This window comes from Phalaenopsis equestris, unplaced genomic scaffold (assembly GCF_001263595.1).
Source record: "Phalaenopsis equestris unplaced genomic scaffold, ASM126359v1 Scaffold000150, whole genome shotgun sequence".
NCBI classification, from domain to species: domain Eukaryota; kingdom Viridiplantae; phylum Streptophyta; class Magnoliopsida; order Asparagales; family Orchidaceae; genus Phalaenopsis; species Phalaenopsis equestris.
This window is the reverse complement of record NW_018164592.1, coordinates 177,740-197,275: the sequence shown is the minus strand read 5'-3', so window position 1 is coordinate 197,275 and position 19,536 is coordinate 177,740. Positions and strand designations below refer to the sequence as shown.

The window sequence follows — 19,536 nt, the reverse complement described above, 5'->3', positions numbered from 1 at the left end:
TAAAACAATCCAAGACGAAAAGAAACTAGAATGAAGACAAGATACTCTAATCAAATAGAAGATGCAATATATAAGAGTTTCCTACATCTCGCAAATGAACAGGATAAATAAATCATCATCCGAAGGATTGACAATGGAAGGATACATTTGCCACCATACAATAATGTGGATGCATATGTGTCTTCTTTGTGAACCTAGAAGGGAGCACATACCCTCACAAAACTCAAATGAACAAAAGTCCCCTAATATATTTATTTTGTATAAAAGCATGTGAATGATCACAATGCACTTTCTTTTATTCTTATAGATAATAAGTCACACTTTTGTACTTAATAGATGCATACTTGCATATTTTTTATAATTTTGACTTTCATTATTGCAATAATTGCAGACTTAAAAAAATGGTAATAATAATCGAATAAAATTATTTATGTATAAAAACATTCATTAACAATTATAAAACATGAAATATGACTTAAAAATTGATATAAAATAGAAAAAGGGGTATAATACTTAAAGGCAAATATTAAAAGTAAACCTCCAAATTAAAATTTTGAATAATTTTTAATAATCTTCTGCAATAATTAATTAAAATTAAAAGAAAAAGTCATAACAAAGTCTAATTTATAAAACATAAATAAACTAATAAAGTATCAAGTTTCATAAAAGAAGCTTATTTAATTCAAATGTCTTCATCTTCTATTTTATTTACATAATCCCATTCTCCTTTAGTTGGAATTTTTTAGTCTTCAAAATTTTCTTGTTCCTCTTCTTTTTCTTCATCTTCTTCTTGTGAAAAATTTCACTTGCTTTGTTTGGCACAAGAGAGTGAATACATGCCAAGATGAACTCATCATCATTGTAAATTAACAACTTTTTTGCCCTACTAAATCTTTCTGACCATTTTCAATTAATTTTTCTTAAAGCCTCTTCAATTTGCCTCCAAGATCTTCATCACTAAATTGATGCTCACTATTATCCTTCATTTCTTCAATCAATCACTCATATCTTTTCCAATTGTAATCAAATTGATCAGATCAATAATATCTCTCTTTCTCTTTAAAATTTGATTGTTTTTGATGAAAAGTATAACATTTAAGTTCTTTTTGATTTAGTCAATTTTTTGTCTTTTTTTCGTTAGAATCTATAAAAATTAAAATAAAAGCATAAAATATATAAATTGTTTAATATGTTTAAAATTTTTAAATTCTTAACAGGTTCAAAGAGACTCGAATGTCTCACAACTAGTAGCACTGTAAACCAATACACTAATGGACATGTCTCACAACTAGTAGCACTGTAAACCAATACACCAATGGACTCGATGAACAACTTGAATTTGACTCGATTAAGGCTCAATCATGTTCATTCAAATTAGTATATAAACAAGCTTGAAAAATTTTTGAAAACTCGTTCGTTTATGAACATAGTCAAACTTGTTCGTTTATGTTCACGAACAAATTCGTTTGTTGTTCAAGAAGTAACATATTAAAATTTCAATACTATGCTCAATAATTACTCGTATTATATATGTGATATATTATTTAGATAAAATTTAATTAGTTATAGTTTATTTAATTATAAATTTAATAGTAATATATTATTGTATCAATAATAATTTTAATTTAACTATAAATTATATATTTATTTTATAATAAATGAATGATAGTTTAGATTGCGATATTTATAATAAAAGAGAGTCATAAAAGGTTTTTCTTGTAGAGTTTTCATAACCTTGAATATAATGAGTTTATTTTTATGACCATTACACTGCAATTGTCAACAACATCAGTGTGTATTTTCTTATTAATGTTATTTTGTATTAATATGATTAAGTAAATAATTATTCCTAGAACTTTGAGTATCAATTTAGTTCTTCTGCTTACAAAATTTGAACTAGTATAGTCTTATCTATAAGAATTTTGTAGCTAATTAATAAAGTTTAAAGATTTTAGAGTTTATAATCAACAAATTAGTAGCTGTGATTAGAATTGCAATATTATTTATTAAATTTTTATAGGAAAATCTAGATTCTCGTTTGATTTTTAGCTTGTTTAAATTCTTGTTCAATTGTCATAAACAAATCAAGTTCAAACATTGAAAAAGTTAAACAAATCAAGCTTGAACAATATATGAAAGCTTGACACAAGCTCAAACCAACCATGAACAACTTATAATTATATGAAGCCAAGTCCCAATAATGATATACTTGGCTAGGCTCGGCTTGATTACAATCCTAACCATAAATTAATTTTAATTTTTCGACAACATTTTTTTTATAAATTGGAGTTAATGTATCATACATCGACCACTATTTCACTGTTATAATTATAATATCACGCTAAAAAGATACAGTTAAAGTAGAAATTTAATCATGAAATTTTTTATATCTTTGTTGTGAATGGTGTATTCAGTTGCACAAAAATCGCCATCGTAATTATAAATAGAAAGTTCTTAATTTGTTGTCATTTTTTTATTTGGATGTTCTATTAACATGATAATAATTGCGTGCACATTTTCCATCAGTTGTGCATTTGATTTTGTATTAGTCTTTATTATAAAAAATTCTGGGTTTAAGTAATATTTAGCTTGATGCAATGACTCTAGAAATTTATACCTCCATCTATTATCAATAATACATAATATTTGTTTGTACTTTTTTTATTTTTTTTCTAAATGCGTCACTTATTATTCGTTGACTTTAGAAATTGCGTCATAAATATAATTTATTGTAGTTCAATTTTCACTGTTTACCAATCTTAATATTTTCACAATTGACTTGTATCATTTAAAATGACGACATGTCATTCGAGAAGGTAGTCTTAGATGATCTTCTTAGACTTTTCATATATATCAACATTAAATTTGGACTTATTTCAATCTTTAGAAAAAAATGTACGACTTAGCGTTTTTTATATATATTGGCAAGTGTGAGAAATGAAATTGTAAAGCAAGTGTTGGTCGCACCAATTTTGCATTATTAATATATTTCCTCGCCATATTAAGAATAAATTTTTGATTGTATACGTAACCAATTAATTCCAAAGTTATTTTTGATAATATTTTTCGCTCTACTCATCATTCTATTATCTTCTAATATAGGATCAATATAATGTATAGTACTTAGTATCCAATACATGTCTTTTTTTTTCATTAGCATTTCTGATTTTGTTCTAGGTTAAGGTGTGATAGAACACCAAATGGCGTTTGGGAAGTTGTAGAATGTGTGGCTGGAGTGAGAGGATGAATGATGACTGAAAATTAGTGTGAATAGGGGTTGGAATAGTGAATTGGAAATGGTAAAATGTTGGTTTACTGCTGGAGATAGTAGGTGGTGGCTAGATGGACGTTTGCTTCATATAAAATAGTGAGCAAATGACAAATCAATGCGATGTAGACGCAATGGGGTTCCATTGCCCCCGTCTGGAAAAAATATAAACACACCACTTTGGATAGGAAGAGTCTACATCACTTAAGAGAGCAGAAAATCTGAGAGAATTCTCTTGATTCATAAAATCTAAACCACCTAATACACATATATTGAAGTCTGTTAATGGGAAATACCTTATTAGAAATTATAAAAAAATTATGAAGCAAAAATGAAGGAATCAAAGGAGGGAAACTTGCTAGAAATAAAGAAAGAAAAAAAATGGAAAAAAAAGGAAGTCAAGACTCGCAATCTTGGTGTTCCTATGATTCTTCATTCTGCAGTATTCTGTGTTGCCACAAACATGGTAGTGATGCTTCCCTTTGAGTTAGACTTATACGAATAGAATGATGTGTTGATATATTTTAATTTTTTAAAAAATGTACAGTATATATGCATTTAATGATAAATAAAATAAATGGACCCGCAAGAACCGAGTTTTAGTGATTATTTGTAATCACTTTCTTTTTTTTTTAACTTTTTCTCTTTGTTCATCTTACAGTTAATAGAGTTTTACCACAGTTTTTGAATATTCGGGTGCATTTATGGACTCTGAGATTATAGATCGTTCTCTGCGATCAATCCAATCATTAGACATAAGAGTGCATCATTTATCTTTTGAAAATTTTTTATGATCTTTCATATCATTCATAGTTAACTATAATTATTTTCAAGTGAATGACCTCTTAACCGATGATAAGATGGTGGACGAAAAATTGGTCCATATTTTTTAATTGCCTGAACCATATGATCAAATTTTTCCAACTTCTTTACATTAAAATAATTCCTGCTCGATAAAACCACTTAAGAATTTATTGCATAGTTTTTTATTTGATTTTTTTATCTATGTTTTCTTTAAATTCCATCTGTATCGTAATTTTCTACCTAATAATTTCTTTTTTAGGTTCGTTATAAAGAAAATTATGTATTGAACTTCTCATGTTAGATATTTTAATATTATCTGATTCAGAACTTGATTCAAATATTTTTTTATCATAGTATAAAGGCGGTTGAATATTTTTTCTTCAATTATATCAATTATCTTCTCATTATCGTCCATATGCAGATTCTATTTGGATTTTCTTACTCCTTGATAAGCAAACAACGTCTCTTTTAAAGCTCAATATACAAAATTATATTTAATGGCATTATTTATCTTTTGATTTATTGAAAGGACCAAGAAATAAAGTGTTTTTTGGCTCGAGATATATCTCTATCTATCTTCTTATCACCATAATCATTTATATGACAAAGTGTAATAGATTTAGACTTTTATTTTGTATATTTTCAAGTTGGATATTTTCTCATGTTTGAATCGATCATACTTAAATTGTTTTTTATATACAAATTAATTGTAATTATAATTTGCACAAATAAAATATTTCCCTCTTTGCAATGAAAATTCAAAATATGTTAATTTAAAATTTTAAAAATGGAATAAAAATTAACATAAGGCATTTAAGTGTGGGATGCTATTTAAAAGATACTTTCGAATTTCTATTATACTATAATTGATTAAGTTAAGTCTATTCTTTTTACGAATTTCTATTATACTATAATTGATTAAGTTAAGTTTATTCTTTTTATTGTTGTTGTTATTATTATTATCATTATATAAATTTAAATTTAAGATAAAAATAATTTAAACTATTTGCTACGAATAAGATATGAATAGAACATAAATTGATGGTACATACAAATAAAAACAATCTATTTTTATCGTTATACCTGCTCACATCACCCCTGCATACCACGCAATTTTTATAAATTTACATGTCTAAGACCTTTTTTTTCTCTTTATATTACCCAAATCTTTCATTTCAAATAAAAAATATCACTATTTTAACTAAAAAAAAAAAAAGGTAATTGCACCTTTTCATACATAGGTATGGTGGCATGCATGTAAAGGGTTAGATATGTAAATACATAAAAATTGAGTAGTATGTATGTAAATAAAAGAAAGCATGTGACTAATAAAGCATGTGACTAATAGGAGTGCTATTCATTGTGGTGATTATAGTAAAATGCAGATGTGGAAGAATTGCTAAATAAAATAAAGCATGTGACTAATAGGAGCATAAATTTTGTTTACCCTCTTCCGAGCGTGTAAATAAGTTAGGATTAACTTAGTAATTGGTCCAGACTGTCACCATAGAATCCTCCAAGTTATCCACCAATAAATTGATCTCCCTAACATTTGCATCTCCCCATAATGTACTTTGATTCTGACATTATATTTCAATATGATTTTCTAGTCGTTTGTGTCATAGCTCTTCTGACTCCTTACGGGTTACAACATATTTTAACTGATCAATTGACCAGATTGAAAAATAAACTAAGTTCAAAAGGAAACCATCACAAATATAGATAAAAGATTATTTCATATTCAATCCAACAATCCTTCATGTTTACTACATCACTACGAAGAAAAGCAAGAGATTCTACTCAGAATTCATGGATAAAACAAAACAAGAATGCCTTGAATTAAAGAGATTCAACGTACTGGTGTATTATGAACAAAAACACAAAGAAATTTATCTCTCTCCCTCAATCTTTTGGAGAGTGCTTTACCAAATTATTTTGCTCCTCTCCTGCAACTCTTTACACAATAGTAAATACAAATCACAATACTCATACCCTAGACTTGCATAGAACAAGCCTATGAACTCTCACGTTAATGGAGATCTCTCTCAAGTGTTGCTAATCGAAGAGTTCTTCCTCCTTTTCACAAGCTTATGAACTCTCACAGAGACATTGCATAGATCTCTCTCAGTCTAATCCAAGTGTTGATCCAGAGTTCTTCCTCCTTTTCCTTGGGCGTCTTCCCTTGTTTTCTCTTGTAAGTGCTCTTAAAGAACTCCCAATAACTGCCTTGATTCGCCCAAAAATCGTCTTGATTCTTCCAAAAACTGCCTCGAAGTGATGGCTAAAACTGCAGAAAACCGTGTAAAATTTGGTACTGGCGCCTAAGCGCCACGATATATGGCGCCATAGCCTTGGCCTTTAGAATTGGTGCTATGGCCCCCTGTGTTAGCCCCAACTTCCAGGGCTGCTTTTTGGTGTCTGGCGCCTAGGCGCCTAGGCGCCGCTCTGTTTTGGCGCCATAGCCTTGCCTTCAATGGATTGACGCCTAAGCGCCAAGCTTCTGACACCATGGCCTTGACCTTTGGTTGATTGGATTGGAGTCTAGGCGCTCTGCTTCTTATGCCCAAGCGCTCTGCTTCTGGTGCTAGGATTTTGTTTTTGGTGGATTGGCACTTAGGCACTACAATAGTGGCGCCATGGCCTTGTCTTCACAAATCCTATATATATTTTTTAAAATCTTTTCATTTTCGCTCCATGTTCCTTTCAGTTCGTTTCAATACTAGTATCTGTTAAACCTTCAGGAAAAATATAAAAATATATTTCTTTAAAGTGCAATATAATCCAAAAAGATGTGCAAAACATAAAGAATTGCATGCAATTATTTCACATATCTTGGGGTCGGCTACATGGGTCTTTTTTCTCCATCGGATCTTATTTTGTGTCATATTTTCATTTAATTCTAATAAATTAATTCATCTTTTATACAATATCCCCAAGTCATCTTAGGTCTGCCTCTGCCTTTCTTAATGTATGTTGAATATAAAACATCTGCTCTGCTAATCGGATCATCAAATGGTCGACGTTTAATGTGACCAAACCATCTAAGACGACTCTCTCTAATTTTGTCCTTCACTGATGCTAGAAAAACCCTATCACAGATATATTCATTTTCATGGATATATTCATTTCTCATTTTGTTTCTAAGTGTAAAGTCACTCATCCACCTAATCATTCTCATCTCGGTCTCGACAACACATAAATTAGACTTATGCTTCTCTTTTAATGACCAACATTCAGAGCCATATAGCATTGCAAGTCTCACCACCATCTTATAAATTTTTTTTTCCGTCTAAGTGGTACTTTTCTATTACACAATAGTCTCGAAGTATTTCTTCATTTCAACCCACCAACTTGAATTCTACTAATAACATCCACATCAATATCACCATCACTTTGAACAATAGATCCGAGATATCTAAAGTGTTCACACCTTTTAAGAATTTGATCATTCAAAGTTACATTTCTGTAACTAGAGCTACTGCTAAAATTACATTACATGTATTCAGTTTTAGTTCTACTCAAACGAAGGTCTTTAAACTCCCAGGTAGACCTCCATAGTTCAAGTTTTTCCTGAGCTTTTTCTCTCATCTTATACACGAGAAGGATATCATCAACAAAAACCATGGATCAAGGTACATCCTCCTATAAGAGTCTAGTAAGAACATCCGTGCAACAACAACAACAAAGCCTTAATTTCACTACGAGTGGTCGGCTACATGAATTCTTTTTCTCCATTGCCTATAAGGTACATCCTCCTATAAGAGTCTATTTAGTGTCATATTTTCATTTAGTTCTAATAATTAAGGTCATTTTTTATAAAATAAGTCCAAGTCTTCCTAGGTCTAACTCTGCCTTTCTTAACATAACTCAAATCTAAAACATCTACTCTCCTAATCGAATCATCAGATAGTTGACGTTTAATGTGACCAAACCTTCTGAGACGACTTTCTCTAATTTTGTCTGTCACTGGTGCTACACCAACCCTATCACAGAGATATTCATTTCGCGTTTTGTCTCTAAGTGTAAAACCACTCATCCATCTATCATTCTCATCTTGACAACATTTAACTTAGTATTATGCTTCTCTTTTAAAGGTCAACATTCCACGCCATAGAGCATTGCTGGTCTCACCACCATCTTATAAAATTTTCCTTTCAGCCTAAGAGGTACTTTTCTATCACACAAAAGGCCAGAAACATTCCTCCACTTCAACCAACCAACTTGATTTCTACTGTTAACATCACCATTTATATCACCATCGCTTTGAAAAGCAGACCCGAGATATCTAAATCATTCACACCTTTTAATAACTTGATCATCCAAAGGTACACTTCTGTCACTAGAGCTACTACTACTCAAATTACATTCCATGTGTTCAGTTTTAGTTCTACTCAAATGAAGGCTTTTAGATTCCAGTGAAGACCTCCATAATTCAAGTTTTTTGTAGGCTTTTTCTTTCGTCTTATCCTCGAGAAGAATATCATCAACAAAAAGCATACACCAAGGTATATCCTCTTGTGAATGTCCAATATGACCATCCATAGATAAAGTAAAAATATATGGGTTTATAGTCGATCCCTGATGTAATTTAACAGAAATAGGAAAATAATTTGTCAATCCTCCTTCAGTTCAAACACAAGTAACAATTCTAGTATACATGTCTTTGAATACATGTCTTTGATGACTTGAATATAAGTCATATCAACACCTTTCTTCTCAAGAACTCTTCAAAGGATATCTCTTGGAACGTTATCGTAAGCCTTTTCTAAATCAATAAGAATCAAATGTAGATCCTCCTTATTATCTCTGAACTTATCCATCAGACCTCTCAATAAATGTATAACTTTCATAGTAGACCTGATTGGCATAAATCCAAATTGATTATGAGAAATCTTTTAAATACGTTTTAACCTATGTTCAGTTACTCTCTCCCATAATTTTAAAGTATGACACATCAACTTAATTCCTCTATAATTACCACACTCGTGCATCCCCTTTATTCTTAAAAATTGGGACCAAAGTACTCTTTCTCCACTATTCAGGCATCTTTTAAGTTTTTAAAATAATATTAAAAAGTTTAGTAAGTTAAGAAATTCCCACATCTAAAAATTACCACACTTCAATTGGGATATCGTCAAGTTCTACAAACTTTTCACGTTTGGTTTTCTTTAAACTCCTCAACTTCTTTTTTACTAATGCGACGGTAAAATTGAAACATTTTATTATTATTAACGATATTAAGATCACTATGGTCGATAATATTTTTCTGAAACTTCATTAAAAAGTTTATCAAAATAACTCACCCACCTATGTTGAATTTTTTTTTTTAAGGAAAAGCACTTTTTGATTTTCATCTTTAATACATTTTATTTGAGTTAAATTTTTTCTTCTCTTTTCTCTTTATTTGACTATTTTATACATATATTTTTCAACATTCTTAGTATCTAATCTCTTATAAAGATAACTAAAACAAAATTTTTAGCATCATAGATTGTTATTTTAGGTTCCCTGTGAGCCGTTTGATATTTTTTCCAGTTCTCTAATTTTTTAAATTTAAACCAATTTTTATAGCATAACTTCTTATATTTTATCTTTTCTTGCACATTATTATTCCACTACCAATTATTTTTATTTATGGAAACTTTTTCTTTTGATTCTTCATGTACATCTTTTGCTACTTGTTTAATCATATTATTTATTTTATCCCACATGACATTTGCTTCTTCATTAACATCCCAAAATTTTAAATGTTGAATTTTACTCGTAAAAATAATTTTTTATGTCTTTTAGGTTGCCTCGCCTTGAGTCCTGGTATTCTTTATTTTACAACTCTTCATTTTAAAATTTAAAACTAATAATTGATGTCGGGTGCTTAAATCATCACTTGGAATTACCTTACAATCTTTACAATCTCGACGATCTCTTCTTCTCTTAAGTAAATAATCAATTTGTGTTATATTAGATCCATTCTTTTAAGTATAAGATGCTCAACTAATATGATGCTCATTTTTTTCTTGAATAAAGTATTAGTAATAAAAAAATCATATGCTAAAGCAAAATCTAAAATGACTCTATCTTCTTCATTAGTAACTACAAAACCGTAGCCACCATGAGTATTTCTTATTTCTGAAATCTTCTACCACTCTGAAATCTTCTACCACTCTACCGCCATGTCCATTTAAATCTCCTCCAATAAGAATTTTTTTTTCAAGAGGTATCATTTGTATTAAATCTTTCTAAGTCATTCCAGAATTTATCTTTAGATCGTATATCTAAACCTACCTGAGGAGCATAAGCACTTAAAATATTAAAAATATTAGTATCAATGATAATCTTAAGAGCTATAATTTTGTCTCCAACTCTCTTTACAACTTTATCTTTCAAACTTTTATCTATAATTGCACCTACACCATTTTAAGTGTAAGGTAATTATTGGAATTACCTTACAATAATTAAGACCAACAATAACTAAAACAAAAAGATATGGGCTTAAAGTTGTTCCCTGATGTACACCAACAGAAATAAGAAATTATTTGGTCAATCCTTCGTTTTTTTTGTCAATTTCCTTATGTACAAACCCAAGTAACAATTCTAGTATACATATTTTTAATGACTTGAATATAAGGAGTATCATCTTTCTTTTCTAGAACTCTCTAAACTACTTTTGGTCGTAAATTTTTCTGAATCAATAAAATTCATATGTAGATCCTCTTTATTATCTCTGAATTTCTCCATCAAACCACTCAATAAATATATAGCTTCCATAGTAGACCTACCCGACATAAATCCAAATTGACTATGAGAAATCTTTGTAATATGTTTTAATTTATGTTCAACTTTCATCTCTCATAATTTTAAAGTATGACACATCAAGTTATATCCTTTATAATTGGCACACTGTTGTGCATCCTCTTTATTCTTAACAATGGTGATCAAAATACTGTTCCTGCACTCCTTAAGCATCTTTTTAGTTTTTAAAAGAATATTAAAGAGTTTAGTAAGCCAAGAAACTCTCAAATCTCTTAAATATTTCCACACTTTAATTGGGATATCATCAGGTCCTACAGACTTTCCACCGTTGGTTTTCTTTAAAGCCTCATCAACTTTCTTTTTACTAATGCGACGACAAAAATGAAACTTTTTATTATTATTAACGATATTAAGATCCCTAAGGTCGATCATATTTTTCGAAACTTCATTAAAAAATTTATCAAAATAACTCACTCACTATTTTGATATCTTTTTCTAAAAAAAACACTTTTTGTTTTTTATTTTTCATCTTGAATACACTTTACTTGAGTTAAATCTTTACTTTTCTTTTCTCCTTGTTTGACTAGTTTATACATATGTTTTTCACCCTCCTTAATATCTAATCTATTATAAGTTCACTAAAATTAGAATATTTTGGGTCACGAATTGTTCTGTTAGACTCTCTATGGGTCTTTTGATAATTTTCCGGGTTCTTTGAGCTTTTACAACAACAACAACAATAACAAAATCTTAATCCCACTACGTGGGGTCATCTGCATGAATCCTTTTTCTCCATTGTGTCCTATTTAGTGTCATATTTTCATTTAGTTCTTATAATTAAGTTCGTTTTTTTTGCAATAAGCCCAAGTTTTCCTAGCTCTGACTCTGCCTTTCTTAACATAAGTGGGATCTAGAACATCTACTCTCCTAATCAGATCATCAGATGGTCGACTCTTAATGTGACCAAACCATCTAAGACGAATTTCTCTAATTTTGTCCGTCACAGAAGCTACACCAACCCTATCATGGATATATTCGTTTCACATTTTGTCTCTTAAGTTTAAAGCCACTCATCCACCTAATCGTTTTCATCTCGGTAACACTTAGCATTATGCTTCTCTTTTAAAGGCCAACATTCAGCGCCATGGAGCATTGCAGGTCTCAGAACCGTCGTATAAAATTTTCCTTTCAGTCTAAGTGGTGCTTTACTATCACAAAAAAAGGCCCGAAGCATTCCTCCACTTCAACCAACAAACTTGATTTCTATTGTTAACATCCCCATCTATATCAACATCACTTTGAACAACAGACACAAGATATTTAAATATGGCATATGTCTGGTACTTACCCTCTTAAACTCGTATTACTTATGAATAAAGTGAATATACACAGCATTGTCTAAAATTACATTCCATATATTCAGTTTTATTTCTATTCAAATGAAGGCCTTTAGACTCCAATGTAGACCTCCATAATTCAAGTTTTTCTTTCCTCCATAATTCACTCCAATGTAGACCTCCATAATTCAAGTTTTTCCTTGGTTTTTTCCCTTGTCTTATCCACGAGAAGGATATTATCAGCAAAAAACATACACATAGTATTCTCTAAGCTTTTACATTTAAACCAATTTTTATAACTTACTTTTGTATATTTTATCTTTTCTTGCACATTATTATTTCACCATCAACTATTTTGTTTATAAAAACTTTTTCTTTTGATTCTCCAAATATATTTTTTGCCACTTTTTTAATAGTTTTTGCTACTTTATCCCAGATAGAATTTGTTTTTTCATGCACATCCCAAATTTTAAAATCTTAAATTATACTCAAAAAAATTATTTGTCTTTTAGGTACCCTACAACGATGATTCCTAGTATTTTTTTTATTTTATGACTTTTCGTCTTAAAATCTAGAACTATTAATCAATGTTGTGTACTTAAATCTTCACTTGGAATGACCTTACAAGCATTACATTCTCGACGATCTCTTGTTCTAATAAGAAATTAATCAATTTATATTTTATTTGATCAATTCTTGTAAGTCTCTTTTCTTGAATAAAGTATTAGCAATAACAAAATCATGCCCTAAAGAAAAATCTAATATAGCTCTACCTTCTTCTTTAACGGCCGCCCAAACAACTTCCTTCAGTTGTCTTCTTTGCAGTTCTCCACTTCCCAGTAGCCATCCTTTCGCTCACTTTGTCGTCGCCTCTACAATCACAGCCCTCCCCCTTCCAACTTACTATTGCCATCTAGAACCCTCGCTCTTTTCAGTCCACCTTATATTTGGTACCCTAACCGGTTGCACTCTTACTGATGTTGCTCCGAACGGGCCGCATTGTTGCCTTCATCGCGTTGGACAAAGCTCCCGCACAAATCTCTATTGCTTGCTTGCAGCCCACACCATTAGAAACCATTGTCTCATGGTTTGTTGCTTGCCAATCAGATCATCACCAATTATGTTGGAAGGCTAATATTTACTCCGCACGGTGCTTCGTTACCTCACAACGTACACTGGGATTCCGCAGTTCACGTCATTATAGGTGCTTTGTTGTGATGAGCACGGGGTGGTCGACAACGGCCGATGGTTGCAGGAACGGGTGATATTTGCCAGACCTTTGATGTAAATTATTGGTAATACCAGATTTAATCCAAATCACAGTAGCATAAGCAAATATTATTACTCAAAACAGATCGGTTACAATTAAGACTCAAACAGAAACATAAAACACAACAACGTCAACATTCGATTCTGGTCGTGTAAGAATTTTCAAGGACATCGGTGCTGATGGTGCAGTGTCTAGTGTCTGAAATAGGGAAGGGGAGGTGGTCTACGAATGAAGTTAGTGGAGGAAATAGGTGAATTGCGATTGGCTACATAAAATCAAAATGGTGGTCGACGACTAGGAACCTGGGAAGGGTGGGGGAGGTCTGTTGCTGGAAGTAGGGAGGCCGGTAAACAACAAGTCAGGGTGGGGGAGGTCTGTTGCTGGAAGTAGGGAGGCAGGTAAACAACAAGTCGGCTGGCGGCTGGTGGCTGGTGGCTGGAAGCAGGAAGAGAGGGAGATGGCATGAGGCTGACTGCTGGAAGCAGGAAAGGCAGGTGCCGGGTCAAACGAGGGGAAAGACTATTTATAGAGTCTTAGAGAAGTCTCTCTTCAAATAAGGAATTGAAACCACTCCACCAAACTACTTGAACAAATTTCTTCGATTGCACAGTATATTGCAGACATTGGAGTGCTTTAACAATGTTAGAATTGAGTGATATTCGACTTATTGGATTAATTTCATCTAAATGTTCGATTCGACTATAAGTTTGTCAGTTTCAGAAGGCTTAGCGACTTAATTTGATCTTGATTTGACTCGATTAGACCAACTTTTGTGTCATTGTCTTTGTTTCGTCTAGCTGATCAGTTTGATTGTAAGTTTGTTTAACTCTGAGTTTTGGATGATTTTATTTGAAGTTTGAATGTTAATTGCGAAAAAATTACCTCAAGATTTGCGTGAGCCTCGACATTGGCACCGGATGATGAGATTTTTTTTATGCTTATCAGTTATTTACTGCTCTTGTGATGGCAAGTTTTTTGACAAAATGGTTATGTTCTATCATTATCATTTTCTGGGACCTATATTTGACCTAGCATCTCCCTCTCTCCTTTCTCTGTATCTACACGATCTTCTTTGAGTCATTATTCGTAATTTAACTTTCAATACTGTAATGCAGAAGGTTTGGAATACCTACATAGCTGAGATTTCATTCATCTCATCCACGTTTTTTCTACTTCATTATTTCTTAGTCAACCAATTACTATCAGTCATTTTTGAATCAGTTATTGTTCCCTATGTGATGTAAATTGTAACCTGTTCTAGATATTTCCCTAGTTGGTTTCTGAAAAAGAAGTCATAGATGCCACCTTCATGTCTTAAAATACTGTGCGGGACATTCGCACTTGTTTGACGTGGAAATCATTTCCTTTAATGTATGTCTCTTTTTAACTTAGTTGATACGAAATGGCTTGTTTTGTTGGGCTTCATTGCCTCTTCGTGATAGAATAAGCTTGGACAAAGCAGATGGGTTTTTGTTTGGGTGAGAAAGAACTACTGCATTGCTTACAATAGTTTTTTTCTGCGAAACATGAAAGCTGCTTTTACATCATACATTAAAATATTTTTGTGAAAAATAGGAAAGCTGTTTTGACCAGTTTCACTATAAGCAGTTCCGTCAAACGAAGCCTAGTAGCTAATATCTTTATGTTCTTACAGTGAATGTTGTCAGCAGCCACATGACGCAACTTTGACTGGTACCCCATGTTTGCAGTTCTACTTTGATATAGGTGGTAAAATACCTGGTGAATCTCTGGATAGACTAATTCACATTATGGCAAATGTTGTCTGTCCTATGTTGTTGGAAACAATTATTAAAGGTAAAATGTAGTAACAAAACATTTTCTCAATTTACCTCGCTATGTATAGATATTTTTACTTTATGTATTTTTTACATATGTTGCTTATATATTTATCTAAAGTTTTGATTTCTATTATTTTAAATGCTTCATGTGTAGTCCTGTTTATTTTTATCTAGTCCATCTGCTCTGAATACTTCAAATTTCTTCTATTCTCTTGCATTTATCAATAGGTGTTGAATCTTTTTCATGGTGGTGGTTCTTTTAATGCACAAGCAAAATTTAAAATAAATGCTTGATTTTCTGAAAATGAGAATATCAACATCTTCAAAAGCAAAACTTTAAATAATCAAGCTTATATCTTGGATCCAAAACAGCGCAAGGTAGCAACAATTTTTATTTGGATTAATACTCATCAAATATCTTTTGCATTCTTATTACCATATCTATCATGAAATGTGAAGGACATCCAATATACTTCAACAAATGCATTTGCATTTGAATTTTTCAAACACCATGAAAGTATATATTAGCTATCAGAAGCAAATGCGACCTCATAAAAGACTTGTAAAAAAGTAGTTAAGCATTCCAACTTTTGGAAATAAACACCATCATAAGAGAAAGAGTAAAAAATTCATAATTCTTATCACGTTCTCAGAAGCAAATGTACAATCAATCATAATGATGCAAGGCAGGGATTGCGCGCGTGCGCGGGGGGGTTTGCTGAGCCGACCTCTGCTTGGTCCAGACGTTTTGGACTAACCGGCCCTGTGGAACCTGTTTTTCCCTTTCCTTTTCTATTTTTTGTCTTAATCCCCTTCCTTTACCATTACTATTCTTTTCTATTTCTTGCCTATTTCATGCCTTCCTTTTCTATTTCCTTTCTTATTTTGTTCTTACCCATTCTACTTATTAATCTCTATCATTTAAAGGTGGTGTTAGCTTTGGTTTGTGGTTGTTGAATTGTTTTATTAATTTAGCGTCTGTTGTAGGCGTTTTCCCTTTCTGAGGGCTATGTCTGACGACGAGAAGATTCTCTGGTTGTAACTCATTTGAGGCGGTGATTATCTTTGTCATTCTGCAGTTCCTGCACTCACCGGTTCCATCCTCTGTTCCAAAGTGTCGTTGCTTTCATTCCCGGCTTTCAGATGCCACTGTCTCCTTCCTGCAGCTTTCAGATTGTCGCAGTCATCTCCTACATGTCCAGATTGCCACTATTCGACTCCTGCGACTTCTGAATTGCTATTGTCACCCATCCAAGCTTCCAATCTTTCGCAGAGCCCTCCAGTGCGTCTAGATAGGCTTAGGTTCTCCTTCTTGAGATCCCAAGGACCGTTGGTTCCTTCTTCAGGCTTCCACTAACAGACGACTGCTGCATTTTCCCTGCACCTCTAGGTGGGCCATTGACCAATTGAATATACCCCTGCAGTCGCCATTTACTGCACTTCTCCTTCGGGCTTTCTGCAAAGCCACCTATACCTGTTGTTCGCTACATTGCTGCCTCAGCCTCCCCACCTTCCTGCAACCAGCTGCACGTGCCACTGTCCTCCTCTTTCAGCAGCCACTCACACCAATTGCTCTCCATTTTCTTTTTCTAGCGATCCCAGGGACCGCTGGTTCCCTCTTCAGGCTTCCACTGACAGTTGGTTCCCTCCTGTAGTTCCAGCCTTCCACCGCCCCTCATTCAACACTTGTAGATGGCCGATGCCTTCTTTTCGAACCTCTATGCGGGCCGTCGGCCACTTGCACTCATCCTTGCAGTCGCCGCCTACTGCAATTCTCCTCTGTGCTCTCTGGAAAGGCACCTACACCTACTATGCGCAACATCGCATAATGATGCAAGGCAGGGATTGCGCGCGTGCGCGGGGGGGTTTGCTGAGCCGACCTCTGCTTGGTCCAGACGTTTTGGACTAACCGGCCCTGTGGAACCTGTTTTTCCCTTTCCTTTTCTATTTTTTGTCTTAATCCCCTTCCTTTACCATTACTATTCTTTTCTATTTCTTGCCTATTTCATGCCTTCCTTTTCTATTTCCTTTCTTATTTTGTTCTTACCCATTCTACTTATTAATCTCTATTATTTAAAGGTGGTGTTAGCTTTGGTTTGTGGTTGTTGAATTGTTTTCTTAATTTAGCGTCTGTCGTAGGCGTTTTCCCTTTCTAAGGGCTATGTCTGACGACAAGAAGATTCTCTGGTTGTAACTCATTTGAGGCGGTGATTATCTTTGTCATTCTGCAGTTCCTGCACTCACCGGTTCCATCCTCTGTTCCAAAGTGTCGTTGCTTTCATTCCCGGCTTTCAGATGCCACTGTCTCCTTCCTGCAGCTTTCAGATTGTCGCAGTCATCTCCTACATGTCCAGATTGCCACTATTCGACTCCTGCGACTTCTGAATTGCTATTGTCACCCATCCAAGCTTCCAATCTTTCGCAGAGCCCTCCAGTGCGTCTAGATAGGCTTAGGTTCTCCTTCTTGAGATCCCAAGGACCGTTGGTTCCTTCTTCAGGCTTCCACTAACAGACGACTGCTGCATTTTCCCTGCACCTCTAGGTGGGCCATTGACCAATTGAATACACCCCTGCAGTCGCCATTTACTGCACTTCTCCTTCGGGCTTTCTGCAAAGCCACCTATACCTGTTGTTCGCTACATTGCTGCCTCAGCCTCCCCACCTTCCTGCAACCAGCTGCACGTGCCACTGTCCTCCTCTTTCAGCAGCCACTCACACCAATTGCTCTCCATTTTCTTTTTCTAGCGATCCCAGGGACCGCTGGTTCCCTCTTCAGGCTTCCACTGACAGTTGGTTCCCTCCTGTAGTTCCAGCCTTCCACCGCCCCTCATTCAACACTTGTAGATGGCCGATGCCTTCTTTTCGAACCTCTATGCGGGCCGTCGGCCACTTGCACTCATCCTTGCAGTCGCCGCCTACTGCAATTCTCCTCTGGGCTCTCCGGAAAGGCACCTACACCTACTATCCGCTACATCACTTCCCCAGCCGCCCCACCTTGCAACCACCCGCACCTGTTGTTGAGCCGACCCCTGCTTGGTCCAGACGTTCTAGACTGACCGACCTTGTAGAACCTGTTTTTCCCTTTCCTTTTCTATTTTTCGTCTTATTCCCCTTCCTCACCATTACTATTCTTTTCTATTTCTTGCCTATTCCATGCCTTCCTTTTCTATTTCCTTTTTTATTTTGTGATTACCCATTCTACTTATTAATCTTTCTTATTTAAAGGTGTTGTTTGCTTTGGTTAATGGTTGTTGAATTGTTTTCTTAGTTTAGCGTCTGCCATAGGCGTTTTTCCTTTCTAAGGGCTATGTCTGACAACGAGAAGGTACTCCGGTTGTAACTCGTTTGAGGCGGTGATTATCTCTGTCTTTCCGCCGTTCCTGCACTCACCGGTTCCATCCTCTATTCCAAAGTGTCGTTGCTTTCGTTCCTGGCTTCTAGATGCCACTGTCTCCTTCCTGCAGTTTTCAGATTGCCGCAGTCATTTCCTACACGTGCAGATTGCCACTATTTGACTCCCGCGACTTCTTAATTGTTGTTGTCACCCATCCGAGCTTTGAATCTTTCGCAGAGCCCTCCTGTGCTCCTAGACAGTCTGAGGTTCTCCTTCTCATGATCCCAAGGACTCCCGGTTCCCTCTTCAGGCTTCCACTGACAGTTGGTTCCCTCCTGCAGTTCCAGCCGACCGCCGCCCTTTATCCACCACTTATAGACGACTGCTGCCTTCTGCTTGCACCTCTAAGTGGGCCATTGACCAATTGAATACACCCCTGCAGTCGCCATTTACTGCACTTCTCCTTCGGGCTCTCTGCAAAGCCACCTGCACCTGTTGTCCGCTACATCGCCGCCTCAGCCTCCCCACCTTTCTGCAACCAGCTGCACCTGCCATTGTCCTCCTCTTTCAGCAGCCACCCACTCCTGCTGCTCTCCATTTGCTTCTTCTAGCGATCCCAGGGACCGTTGGTTCCCTCTTCAGGCTCCACTGACAGTTGGTTCCCTCCTGTAGTTCCAGCCGATCACCGCCCCTCATTCAACACTTGCAGATGGTTGTCGCCTTCTCTTTGAATCTCTAGGCGGGCCATCGGCCTCTTGCACTCACCCTTGCAGTCGCCGCATGCTGCAATTCTCCTCTGGGCTCTCCCGAAAGGCACCTGCACCTACTGTCTGCTACATCGCTGCTGCAGCCGCCCCACCTTCCTGCAACCACCTGCACCTGCCGCTGCGCTCATCTTTCAGCAGCTAGCCACACCTGCTGCTCTCTGTTTGCAGTCACCGGTCGCAACTACCTCACCGCCGACATCTTAGGAA

The 19,536-nt window shown here is 34.7% G+C and overlaps 1 protein-coding gene across 1 annotated transcript in view; it reads left to right on the top strand.

The window, feature by feature from the left end:
• LOC110021846 (DNA-directed RNA polymerase V subunit 1) overlaps positions 1-19,536 on the top strand; it is a 128,252-nt gene that overhangs the window by 71,701 nt on the left and 37,015 nt on the right. The window contains exon 13 of the mRNA XM_020720521.1: positions 15,084-15,244. Coding sequence (XP_020576180.1) covers positions 15,084-15,244 — 161 coding nt within the window. The remainder of the gene's footprint in view (positions 1-15,083; positions 15,245-19,536) is intronic.